The 14573-nt window shown below is 35.7% G+C and overlaps 1 protein-coding gene across 7 annotated transcripts in view; it reads right to left on the reverse strand.

Annotated features, from left to right (window-relative positions):
- The window catches only part of LOC115439919 (disco-interacting protein 2), a 167116-nt gene that overhangs the window by 109297 nt on the left and 43246 nt on the right, over window positions 1-14573 (reverse strand). For 5 of the 7 annotated variants that reach the window (XM_030163997.2, XM_030163996.2, XM_030163998.2 and 2 more), the window contains exon 2: window positions 12819-12896. In XM_030163997.2, the coding sequence (XP_030019857.1) occupies window positions 12819-12896 (78 nt within the window). Of the gene's footprint in view, window positions 1-1523; window positions 1656-12818; window positions 12897-14573 lie in introns of all 7 variants that reach the window. The other 2 variants (XM_030163994.2, XM_030163992.2) reach the window with 1 other exon arrangement.

The raw sequence follows: 14573 nt of genomic DNA on the forward strand, positions 1-14573 counted from the left end.
TAAGTACTTTATACTTTTAATGCGAATTGCAATTAATCTGACGATCGAAAATAGAATAGAGTTATCTAAATTTGTTCAACATAGCTAAAATTATAATCGGTTAAATATAATTTTTATTCCTCTCTAGGGCATGGAATGTAAAGTCATTAAGTGCCACGGTTTGACGATTTAAACTTTTTCGTCCAGTATAATTGATATAAAATTGTCAATATATTTTTATATTCGATAACACTAGTTTAGTTTATATTTTCAATATATCTACGGAATCTGTTATTTTTAACCTCTATTGTTGAATTAATCATACTAGGTAATATTATAATCGTGTCGTGTGTCGGTATACGACTACATTGTGGCGTATAATCTATTATAGTAAACAACGTGATTCATTATATATGGACAACTTTAGACATATATAGAAATAAATTACATTTCAACTTCAAATGTAAGCCCAAATTTGCTTTACGTTTTAATCACGAATATCCACAGTGCAGTACTCTACTCCTTGGTGGAGCAAACATTTGAATTTTTATGCGCCGCGCAATCCAGATGTCCACGTGCAATGCAGACTATGGTACACGTACACTGGCTTATACTTGTGTACATAATACGGATCGAGTTGCAAGCTGATAGATGATTATACGTATTGCAATTGTCCATAGAAATAACCAGTTCATTTAAAACCCGACAAAGAACAAAATATGAAACAAGATTTTCCTACTACAGTTTGTTACCAGTACGTTTTAGGATACAGATGTGTCTTATACAGACTGTATAATAAAATTATGTGAGCTGTTGGTTGTTATCATTAATAGGTTTAAAGAATTGACTAAATAAAAATATGGATTACCTGAGTTGGCGACCTATATCACAGTATTACATCAATACAGCATAATCTGCGATTTTAAATATATAGATAAACTAAAACTACTTGTGTAATAATGAAGAATAATTAACTAATTAGATATTAAGAATCAATTCGAGACGAACGCAAGTTTATATGCTCGCGAATAAAATATAACAATCAACTACAGTTAGCATATGACTTACCTTGTCGCAATGTATACGAAAAAAAATCTTAATATATAATAAAACAATCGAAATCTCTGCATGCTCAGCAAGCAAAAAATAAGCTTAAAAATCACGTTACTACCTTACTATGTGTAATAAATGTGTGCGTGTGTGTTTAAAATATGTTGTGTATGTGTGTGTTGTCAGTGGCAACTACCAAACAAACGCACTGTGTTTAGAAACTCGCGGAACAAATGTACGTCAAAAACTACATTTCGCAACATACGAAAAGCATTTTCGGTAGTTTTTCATTAATGTATGTAAATATATAGCGCACCATTTCAAAGGGCAAGCGCGTGTCCGCATGTGTAAAGGCGTTTTATACATTACTGTTAAAATAGGAGCTCATACGCGCTACCATCAAAGGCAATCTGTATGTTACAAAAATTGACGCACGAATTCCACGTATTTAACAAACTAATCAGCGCGCACTATAATGTGATAGTCCCAGATACCTGAGTGGTATCTCTTCTCATTGTGCGTGACCCGGCGGTGAGTGCGCCGGTTGCGCGTGTGCTGCCGACTGCCCGGGCCGTCGCCGCGCGGCCCTCGCATCGGCTGACTGCCGACTGCATCCATAACATGCTCTATACACGGTGTAAAATAAACCAATGTATTAAACCGTTTTTGGCAAGTTACACAATAACTTGAAATATTTTTACACCACATACAGATTTTGTAATATTCTTTCGTACTGATTACAAAAATAACAGATAATATTATATGAAAGTCGGGTCAAATGTCTTTTTGAATCAAGTAACTGGTAAGTTTTTTCGGGGCATTCAGTTGAAGAAACTGTAAAAGCCGCCACAGAACTGAATAAAATTCAACAAAAAATAAAATAAAAAGCAATTGTTTTCAACAACGCTGCCAGCGCAAAAACAATGTTGGAATGCTTAGTTCATAATAAACGTTTGCGAAGTGTAGTGAGTCCTTTGTGAAGATATAGAACGCGATGTCGAAACATCACGGTGGATGGGCACGCACGAGCACGCGACGTCAGCGCGCGAATACGTCTCATAAATCCAAGCGTCACAGCGAAATGGGGCGTAACCATTAACCAGCGCAGTTAAAATTTTTTCTTAAATCCATACTGATATTATTAATGCGAACTTACGTCCGTCTGGTACTATCACGGGTCACATTAATCCGTAGGTGCGATAATTTTCTTCGTCTAGTAGAATAATTACTCAATGACATGTCAATTTGAAGGTATCCGCAATAGGCCCTTTAAAATTCGTCCTGTTTTAAAGAAGGATAATTGCATTAGAATTTTCAAATCTATACAATTAACAATCGCCAATCACTTTGTATATGTGTACGTGTTTATTTGTGGATAAAAATTATAGCGCGTTACATTTTTGTAGCTTTAATAGATTGATTCGGTAATGTAGCAACGACTGATGAATCCAACGTGTGAGCGCAAATCCTTCTTTACTATTATATTGTGCAAGTATATTAGAAACTGCTGCGTGTAATTTTTACCTCTACGTCTAATAGAGTCGTGTCCTTAAAATCTTTCGTTTCCTACTTGACTGAATATAGGTTAGGCTGGTTTGTTTTAAGATTCGACGTTCCGAAATTAATGAACTACAGACCAGGTCCAAAAATCCGTCATTACGTAAAATAATCCACCCATATTAATGAGCTACACGATATCCAAACACCAAAACATGATTAGTGAAATAAATTAACCACATGACATTCAATGTAATTAACGAAAATGTTTCCAATTTAAATGTATTGCAAAATCGAATCACACACCGAGTTCCACTACATGTGGGACGAACAAAGCTCAACAGCTATATATAGATTTTTCAAGTCAGTACCATTGTATGCAATAGATTGAGGAGTTGTTTTGTTGGACCGAGTTGGGACCCCCGGCGGCCAGCGGAAGACGGAGTATAGGACAACTCCCAATTAGAGACGCACATGACCTGATAATAATCGTAGGGAGCCGTTATATGCAAGCGGTACTTGACACAGACTTCTATTAGAAAGCAAAGACATGTATTTAGCTATACTTCACAATGTATGTGTATTAAACACTGTGTTCATTATACCATATTCAATATGAATAACGAGTTATATAGAGAATCCGCCGAAGTAGATTGCTGAATTTACTTAAAATTTGTTACAATGGAACTCAATGAAACAAATCGTTATTAATGGTAAACGTGTAGATAACATAATATTGTCTAGCGTGAAAAAGTATTTAGGATAAAATACTTCTCGGCAGCAACATTTGTCGTACAAAACCAAACCAACGCTAAAATTTAAATTATATGTAATCGCAATAAAATGGTGAACGAATAAAACAAAAAAATATTCATTCACATTATAGTATTATTCAATAGATTCTCAATTCTGGCAAACACATATTGTGTAAACTGTTTCAACTATAAAAAATAAAGTTATCGCGAAACTATTCTCGTAATTATTGCATCAGTGGAAAGGAAACGGTATATCGATAACGATCTAATACAAACACCTGTAAACAGTTGTTGTGTGCGGCTTCAATCAACGCGGTGCATGCCATGGCCTCACGTCACCAAAATGACTATGTGAGTTACTTTATAAAGTGTAAAAATGAATTTTTTTTTAATTCAAATAAACGTTGGAAAACTGCGGTTCGTAATGAAAGTGACTATGCAACACTAAACTCTGATTATATTTTTGTTCAAAAACAGAAACTTAATCATGCTTATAGTTATTATTTTATAGTAATTTATATTTTCGCTTAATACAATTTGGGGTAGTTAAGGTTTAGATTAATACGAGATATTTGGATATTGGCAACCCTGGCTCCACCGGTCGGTGTATCAGCCTATAATAATTACAAGCCTCCATAATTAAATTGGAATACATTGACTGTCCGTATTTGTGATGAAAACGATTGCGAAATTAGAGCCAACATTTTTACTACGGAATAATTACGTATGCAAAAAGTTAGAATTATTCAACGGTACTCTTGTTGTTACTACACACTGTACTAGACACAATTTTTTTATAGATAACCTTATTAAAATCAAATTATCAAACCGTAACATGTTATTTTAAGAAGGTATTGTTTGTTTACATAATATTTTTTCATTAATTCAACATATAGAACTCGGTAAACCCATGGCACAGATGTAAATAGAACAGTTGTACAAACGCGTCTTGTGCTAGTCGTAAATTGGTGTTACGCATTGCGCGGGTTATCACGCGGGTTCGTCGACCCCGGCGCGGCTGATAAGGGCCGCTAGTTTGGCTATCAGGTGGCGCAATGCAGACCCTAAACTGTCCGCCTGAGGTGACAAATCAATACCACTTACTTACTACTACTTACTTACTTACGTGATGTTTTTTTTTAATAAATTGTTTTTTTAAAACAAACGTCGCGTTTGTGTATATTCAAAGATAATTGAATGAAATTTCTTTAAACTGGCAAATTTGTATAGTTATCCAAACGAAACGATTACTGTTAATAATGAAACGGCTTCTATCATTAAATATATTGACCTATAAAATGTAAAATTAGACAAAATTAAATTAAATTAAAATATAGGAATTAAGAAACATTTAACCAAGAGTTTGATAATAACATACACACCAAACAAACTTTCTTTTGTATAATGACTACGCACCTTAACAATATTATCTACGTTGATTGATTTGTAAAACAAATACCCGGTCAAATCTTTCTCAGTTATAATAAAATACCTAACAATTGTATATAAATTGTATAGATCGTACAGTGATTAAAATATACATAGGGTAGGTAAAATGGTATAAGCAAGAACATACGTATTGTTCGAAGCTGGAGCTGAAAATTTTGAAAGGCAATAGGGAAAAGACAATTGCCCTACAACTGAGACATGTGACATAGCTGTATTAAATCCAATTAAATGGAAATACGACTATAGGGACGACAGCGTTGTGTAAGACACAAAACGAACTCTTAAAACACGAACCCATTCGAACGATTTGGAAAAAACAGTAAACTACTAACATTTAATTACGCTAAATTATTTTGCGGACAAGAAACAAATAGTGATAAAAAAAACACAGCACTGTTTCCGATCTTTACAATACAACGTATTTCTGGGATAACAATCTAAATAATCCATTTTTCACTCGAACAACTTCCACATAACGAACGCCAATAATTACGAGTACAGTAAAAATATCTATTAAATCTGAACGCGAGCCGGCGACCGTTATATTACATACATATAGGTATAAAAAAATAATTTAGACTCTGAATTCTCACGCAACCAAGACCAATGCAGCAAACAGTGTTCATTAAATGGCAGTGTCATGTTTAAGTGTGCCTCGGGTTAATTTAAACTTTAAAGAATATCGCACCTAATGCCGTCAGTGCACCGGGTGGATGACGAGTGACAGTGGATATGTCAGTTAGTGTCACAAATAATTATAACGTGACTTGTGCCTGGCGAACACTACGAGTACATATAGCTATAATGTCTTCAATACCGTCGCGTCTTCAAATATTAATCGCAAGAGCACTTGAATAGCAGTGTAGTCATTCACGTCGAACGTGAATTAAAAAATAATTGTAATATTCGTTCTTTACTACGGGCACTAGGTGAAGTGGGGTGCGGCAAACCGCTCCATCAAATACGCTTACAATTACAAAATGGAGGCACATTTTACAACTTCATAGTTGATATACAGGGTCATTTTGACATTGCGTTACTAAATGAAATCACACCTTTGCGGACATAGTGCTAAAAATCATCCATTAAAAACTGATGTTTTCATAGAAAATCCTGGTCTTAGTTTTCTGACTTTTTGATCATTTTGAAGTTTAATGCGAACTCGTTGTGTGCGCGAATGTATTTCTGACTCAAGGTATGATGTTACCACTGCAACGAATTCTCTTAGAGTAGTAGTAGCGGCTGAAGGGCGCGTTAATTTAAAATAACTTTTTATTAAAATTTATTTTGTTTGAATCATACACTTTTTTATTTTACATTTACGACTCAAATAGCTTATTGTAGTGTTATTTCCAAGTAGATAAGTATGTGGTTTCATTTAGTAACGTGATGTCAAAACGACTCTGTATGATTCCGATAAACCGCCCTTACTCCATAACGTTTGTTTTAATTGCAACCCAGAGCTTTGTTTACTAACTTATTACCTACGTCATTAAAAATAACCATGATTAAAACAAAATGGTCAATTGGTTCCTATTACGCAAGGAAGTTGATTGTCATTAATAATATTATAATATTATGAGACTTATATGTATATATTATACTGAATTGGATTCCTTATCTATCTCCGAAGTCGCTCCCGAGTCCCGGAACTCTTGTCACATTAACCAACGAAGGCCGACCTTCCGCTCTAAGAGACCACATTCGATGACGTACCGTTGTCGCGGCGATTTCTCTCTATATTCAACGGTTCATTTGTGTACTCACATGCCCATGTGCCAATTAGTGTGTCCATTAGGAACCCGATAGGGCTCATGGGCGTGTTTTGCGTCATCGCCGCGTGTCGTGCACTACTCGGTACTTTCCCTGCCCTGTATAATTAAATCGCTGGTGTACCGCAAGAATGAAGCCATTGTACATATTAAGCCTTTACATTATGGGACTGGGAATCGTAATGCCTAGGATATGAATCGCCTAAAGACAGCTGGCACGTTTACATTACTCATAGGGATACAATATAGACAGTATCTAAACCCAGGTTACTGGAGAGTTAGGAATAAAACTGATATATTGATGTTAAAAAAAAATCACGCTATATATTTTTACTTTGTTGATACGTAAGCGATGCGTCGTCATGGCGACTGATGGACGTTCATTGCTTGTCATTGTTATGAGGTTCATTCACAAAAATTACACACGCGCAGCATGAGAGTGTTGTTCGCACCAGCTCGGGGTACGCGACCTTTAATGAAAGGAAAGAACTCGGAAGACGAATTGAGTATAGATAACTATCAAGGCTAAAAATTTTAATGTCTAAAGACTGGAACATCATTTCGTTAACGCAATTATGGAAAGTTCAGTCATAACATCTTTTTTTTTTTACGTTACAATGTTAACGATGCGACGTCGGCGTCTTGTAATATTACAAAAACTAACTAGTATAATGTGAAATGAAAAATGTACAAAATAGTATTATGATACTCGTAACATGTGAAATTAAAACACCTACGTAATATCGCTGCGACAGTTACACAGTATTATCACGTGGCTTACACACATCTCAGAGTCCCTCCTCTTTTTTGGCGAGATCGCCTCAAGCGTTAACCCATCTCTAGTCAAGTTCTAAAATAATTACAGGTACAATGACAAAGTAAACAGAATTTTATTCAATTAAATTTTACGAGTATTTCACTTCCCTGGGGTAAACACTGGAATGTTACATAATCCTCTAAGATTATCGGGACCCATTAAAATCATTTTCATTGATCTAACCTTATTCGGTACAACATTTCGTGATGTGGGTAATAATACAAAAAATCATGCATCCGAAACATTCGCATCCAAGAACCTCACCACTAACTTCGCACGAATTTCAGTCGCAAAAATAGTATATCATATTTCATTTTCAGAGAATAGTAAAATGCAATAGAGGCACTGTCACGCCGTTAACATGACTTAATCAAAATCCATGTGCAATGCGCTAGTAGGAAGACCCGAGTCTGTATGAGCGCGCCGTGTAAGAAGCTTACGCTCTGAGCCGGACAAAGCGACTAGTGCGACTGCTATAATACCGCGCTGATGTTATGACGTCTGCATTGGCGAATATTAACTACTGCTGCGTTTATGTTGCCCTAGTACTCGATCAGGAAATTCTACATCGTACTAGCGCGCCTTAGCATGTGGCAGCCCCGAAACAAAGTACACGTGAATAGTTGCTATCGCTTGTCATCTAACCGAGGCTGGAAGTACCAGAGATAACTTTAACAAATTTCTTCAAATTATATTTCTGTCATGAGGCTTATGACGTCTGTCTTAGTGATATTCTAGTCTTTACTGCGACGTGTATGTTATCCTGGTACTCTTTCACGAAACTTTAAATAAAAATCTTAAGAGATTAAAATATGTACCAAATTTCTCATAAATGACGTGTGCCTTATTTAAGATATAATGTTTAATGAATCGTTCACTTCGGTTATTAAAAGGCTTTATGTTATATTTGACATGCAAACTGAATTATATATATCACATGTCTCCAAGTATTTTTAGTGAAAATTTCCCATAAACCCGAATGGTAAATAAAGGGGAAACTATGAAGTATTGTACTTTCAAATTGTTACCAACATTAAATTTTTTAATTAAATTTTTGCAACACAAATAATAATTAACATAGGACCTTATAATAATGAGCCAGCGATATTGTAAACCCTATGCAGCTTTCGACAGTTTACTTTGTCCCAGTAAGGTTGTGGTTGCGTTCTATCGAATGTTTAATTGTTATCGAATAATGGGGCTATTAATAATTAGAAATGAATTAAGCGGTAGTCGCAAGTTCCACGATAAATCCAAATAGTAATAAAGTAATATTTGGACAAAATTTTCTTTTTTAATTTATCGTTTGTTAAAACGATTATTGTATTTTAAATACGTAAATGTTTTAAGACTTGTGTTTCAATTGGCATATAGAAATTTTAATATATATTTTTTCTGTAATGTAATACATTGCTTTTGAAACAGTCAGGAAGTGCAAAAACAAGTTATGGACAGTGGAACTTTCAATTCATCTGCCCATTATCGATAAATATTATATAAATACGTACGTTTTACAGCTGTGTATTTCCCAAAATTAATGTGCGCAACGAAATAGTTTTATACAGTTACGAAATTGTGTGTCTTTTTTGGTTTCTAACACATTCGTTCCAATTATATGAAAATGAATGTATTAAACCAAAATGTATATATGTTTTGAAAAGCGTCATGTACAAAACTCAAAGAGAAAATATGGTCGCATACAACCGAAGCGCAGCCAGTAGTCATAAACAGCTCCTAAAACAAAGGACAATGCAGCCAGCGGCAGACGGATACTAATTAAATTTCATATCCACGTTCAACAACAATAAATCAATCCCACCGGCGGATTTACTTAGCGCTCAACCCCAGTAGGTACTGCTCGCAATAATATACGACACAAAGAGGTATTTCCAACTGCCAACACTTGGACAACAACGTCATTTTCAATAACAAAACAATTTACAAAGCCTTTGTAATATTAATTTTGATGTTTGGATATTTGTTGCTCGTCCTATTCCAACTGACAGATTTGATTGCAACTCGATGCATATAAAGACTGAGAGTAATTAGTGCGACCAAAAAAAAAATATGCTATAGCCCAATACTCTGTTTAATTCAAAATACTGTTAACATTAACAAATGCGAACAACGTCGCGCGTATCAGTATGTTTGATTATATGAAGTATTAATCGAGTTGACAAATAATGCAGCCATATGGACAAATTTAATTAATTACAAACAAAACAAGATTTCAACGGTGCGCACGATTTAAACCATTGCGGTGTAAAAACAATTACAACGCAAATAAACAGCTTTAATTAAATTTGGTTTGCATAGGTTTTCTAGGCGTCGCGTCGGCGGCGTTTGCAATCTATGGGAAGTTTCATGTTTGTGGACCAAGATATCAATTGAGGATTTCGTAACAATACCGAGCTTGAACTTCAATAACGTTTTGATAACGTAAAGTTTGTAAACGTGTATAGACAACATAATGACGAGTGTTATATGTTACCACTTTAGTCATAAAACATTAACATAGATCAACGCTTCGAATTTAAAAAAAAGGACATCGCCTGAAATAGAAATATGTATCGCCCATTTTGTAAGATGCAGGAGTAATATTACATTTGGCGTTGGAAGGGATACGTCGATTAACGAAATGCACGGGTCGCCGATCGGCGCATCGCCGTGGGCTGGCGCGCTCGTCAGCGCTAATCTTATTTGGTCCCGCCGCTTCGCCTGCGGCGATCTGTGCATGCACGACACCGTCTCGTACGAACCCGATCACACTTCACATAAACTCATTACAATGTGTTAACGGCGCAACAGTCTCGCTCATTTGCTTAGGGCCAACTGCGCCCTGATAGGCAAGTTAAATTGAAACTGATTTGTCAACTCATTTAGTTTTCTGATCCATGTTCTATAATGATAGAATAAGGCTCACGGGTGCTATTTATCTGATTGCAATTTAACTCGATATGTCTAGTTTAATTACGTTTAAATGAATTTTACATAAAGTTTTTCGCTTATGTCTACACCTCCCTTCATAATTCTATACATATACCAACAAAGTTAGAATAATTAACTTGTGAATATTTGTACCGTTTATTGAAAATTCTTCGTAACCAACTTTTGCATTTTATTTTTCAATATCAATGTAACGCTTAGTATAAAAGACTAGCCAATAGCCATGCCTAGAGACTACACGTTGAAATTGGTTGTCTCTTATTCATAAGGGTTATTCTATTTATGCAAGTCGGGATTTATTACTTGAATGGTTCCCAATGAATACTAAAATGCAATACTGCTGTTGTCATTCTTAAACGCAATGCAATTTGTTACTTGGCTTTATGTTTCTTCTGTGACATTGTTCACAAAATTATAAAATAAAATGAGTACTTAAAGTAAACTTGTGATGGGAAAACTTTCAAAATCAATAAAATCACCTTAATATTTTTTTGCTAATTTCCTATTTATAACGCGCTGTAGACCACCTATGTATGTCATTGGTAAAATTCTCAAGTCGCGTTAACAGAAGTTATAGGAATTTATAAGAATACATTTATTTTAAACACAAAAGATTTATAAAGACGTATGCACGCCGCTCGTGATGCGCATAAATGATGTACAAAAGTCTTTGTTAACGCCACAAAACAGAAAACAGCCTACGAGGGCAAACTTTTTAAAAACAGTTACGATAAACGCATCACACTCATCTTGCGCGAGAGAAAATCACGCGTTACATAATAGGCCCGCCACGATCCGCTCGAGGCAAGGTTCAGTTAATTCAGTAGGCAAAACTGCACCGAAAGCGAAGCTTTACATTACATGTATAGTGACTAACGCGGTACCGCGACCGTGGTGATAAAGTGTGGTTGTTGTGCGCCTGCAACCGGCTAACTAAACCATAACAAATAACAAAAATAAACAAATTATAAATAACATGTATCGCGCTGTGATGCTACGCGACGCTGCTTCTCGTTTGTACTGAACCACTGATGGCCTGTTGAGTTGGACGGAGACACATAACACACACACACTACGACGTTATCGATTCTATGCTTCCCCTCAATTTCGAGTCGATACAATATTCACACCTATTAAATGCACTAATTAAATGTTCACAAATGAATACTATTCACATGTGTGATCTTATATATATTAACTAACGCCACGCGACTAGGTGTGTATTGTATATACTACGAAATTGTAAACGTTTATTAATAATTCAACGTTAATATAAATGGAAAGCGAAACATCAATTACGCCGCAGTGCAGTCGTCTACTAATTAATAGTTGAAATGCCTACAAAGTGACGTATTCATTGTTAAAATAAATGTGTGCAGCAAGTGTCTGTGACGAATGTCAGTCGGATATATATCAAAACATTTGCACGACATTATTAGTGATCGGACAAATAGGGACATCTATGTGAAGTTCTTCTAAGTACATACGAGTCCAACGCAACAGTCTGTTTTTAAGATAAATTACAAAAGATATTTCGTACTGGTGGACAAAGGCTTCGCTTACAACTTTTGGAGCAATTCCTTCCGATATGCTTGATATAAACTATAATATTTTGTAATGAACATTTTTATTTCTACTTTAATGTTGCAAATGAATTTATTTGTGCACTAGTACATTCTGTAAGAGTTCATAAATAAAGTAAAAGAAACACGTCAAGTGGAACAACAGAAATGTTTTTTGCGTTGATTTCAACAGTAAAGCTAGTGTAAAATTAATGTCCTAAATGTGTTAAGAAGCAGCGTCGCGTAAAGAGGCACGGCGCATTCGGAGCGCCGTCGATGGCGGCTGGACAACATCGCGGGCTCGCGGCAGCTGTTTGTGTTCGTTGCGTTTTTATGTGGGCCAAGAGTGAAGGTCGCCCTCATTATTTCTATAATGCAAACCGGCGGCCCGATGCACAATTACCGACGGCGCGCCATTAAACGCCGAGCTCGCAAAAAATGTTACGTAACCAGAGAAATGTTGGCTCAGTTATGAAAACGAATTTTAAATTTGTGCGTACTTTTTGACCGACGGAGATCAAAACTTACTATGCGGAGTTTTTATTTGGCCGATTAATTACCTCCTTTCTCTTAGTAAGTTCATCGTACTATCGTTCTATATTGAGCGAGTGGTCAGGCCAGATTCTAGATGGCCCCACCGTTTGACCCTCGTTGTGGAATCGGGCCGCGCTCCTATCGCGTTTGTCCAGCATCCATCGACGGCGATCAATTGACACTTGACCCCTGCGACGCTTTTGTCGCGACCTTGGACTCTTAAACAATTCTCGCGACACCGAATATTGAACTAGGGTTTCCACTGCGAAGTTTTTTTTTATCAGAACAATCAATTATCCTGTCAAGTATTAAAAATAACATGTAAAATAAATTATAAAGTAAATCCTTCGGAGTGGTTCCCCAGTACTAACGCGTCGGTTCCTTACTCGATTAGTTCAGGCATCAGTGTTAGCAGCGATATTGCGTTTTATTGTTAAAGTTATAAGATTCAACTCACCCTGCGGCTGTTGCTGTGGAATGTAAGGCGTGAGAAGACGCGCCCTTTTCTTCTCATATCCTTTCTGGGTGATGTCACCTGTAATTATTGAGTTTTGTCAGTTTATTCACAAATTGACATTAATTATAATTATAGCCCTTAGTGTCGGGCTTGAATTTAAACAAAGGTCAGGCAAATGGCTTTCGGTTACTAATACATATAACTGTAGATAAAATAGAAATCAAATAATTCTAGCATTCCTTCCCAGTATAGGCTTTTGATATACTTTACTCTTTCCCAATAATCTGCCTTTGTACACGATACAGCAATATCAAAACACAGTGATAACCTAATTAAATTACAACAATAATTACTCATTTGGAGCTATAAAAAAACATAGCATTATACACAGAACAAAAATAGGAAACGTTCATTCGGCCTTCACGCGGACGGCAACAGACTCACGTTAAAACTATTAAGTAATCAAATCACGCGCCGACGTGTGTAAACAATGTGTTCATAACATTGAGAACCGAGGAAAAGTTACATTATAATCATATGCAACGCATTCGGGAGTATTCGGAATATTCATTACGTTCAATGATTGCTGGAAAGGATTGATTAAAACATATAATCTTACGGGCTGTGTTATCACGTCATTTACGATATCAGTTTGGTAACGATAGTCCTACTCCATAGAATGCAATCAATTTCTAAGTCGGCGAAATAAATTAGCAAAACGCGTTGTAAGAGATGTAAATTTACCGATGTAATAATCTCGTAGAGCCACTTGCACGTTCTAGAGCTATTTTTATAACTTCGAGGTAGCTGCTGCGGCAGAGTAAAATTATTATTACTATTTTTACTGCCGAGTTAACACTAATTATGGGTTAAATAATGTATTACTAAACCTCTCGAAGTTGGAGGATTAAGACCCGAGTTCAAATTAGAGGCAAAATATCGAAATTAATAGCAATTCGTTTTGTTTTTCTTATTCTAAATGACATATTCATGGTACCGGCACTCTGTATAAACGAGCATTATATACAATACCTAAGCAATGTATAAAGAAATTTAAAAGTTTAGGTGACGTATGAAATATTTGTTTTGTACTTCGACTACGTATTTTATGGATTGCTGAATACGCGTCTGGAATGAGTGCAAAAATGGTTACCGTGCTCACCAGCCGCTGCCGTGGTGCACTTAATTGAATTGAAGCATTTAACGAAAAACATTCATAAATGTTTCGTGTCTAGCAAAAAGACAATGATTTGCTTACTTGTAGGCAGGAACTTAACGTGCTGCAGTCGAATCTAATTGGAAGCAATTAACTCAAGGGTAATTAAAAGAGGTGTGCTTAAACCTGCCGTGTTTTGGAAATAGGAAGGGCGACGTCGCGTCGCGTCGACTAAATTGACGCCATTTGGTTATTTAGGAGAAATTTCACTAAAAATATTTAACTTTCGATAGTAAAATATTAGTTTTGATAGAATACTTAGATATTCTGGAAATCATAGTAATTAAAACTTAATATAAAATAGTTGAACCATGTTTAAATATAACATCACAAAATAAAACTGGAAAAAAAATACAATTCAGCATCACTCCTTGCTATATCTGGAAACTGTTAGCCGGTGAGTAGTACACTCAGATTACATTCGCCCTGTCGTTAGATGGAGTAAGAGTTTAGACAGTCGAATAGTAAACGAAATCCCATTAGAAACATTAGTAATTCAATATAGAAATAACGAAATTGCTTTTAAATTTCTACTGTAA

This window comes from Manduca sexta, chromosome 27 (genome assembly GCF_014839805.1).
Source record: "Manduca sexta isolate Smith_Timp_Sample1 chromosome 27, JHU_Msex_v1.0, whole genome shotgun sequence".
NCBI classification, from domain to species: domain Eukaryota; kingdom Metazoa; phylum Arthropoda; class Insecta; order Lepidoptera; family Sphingidae; genus Manduca; species Manduca sexta.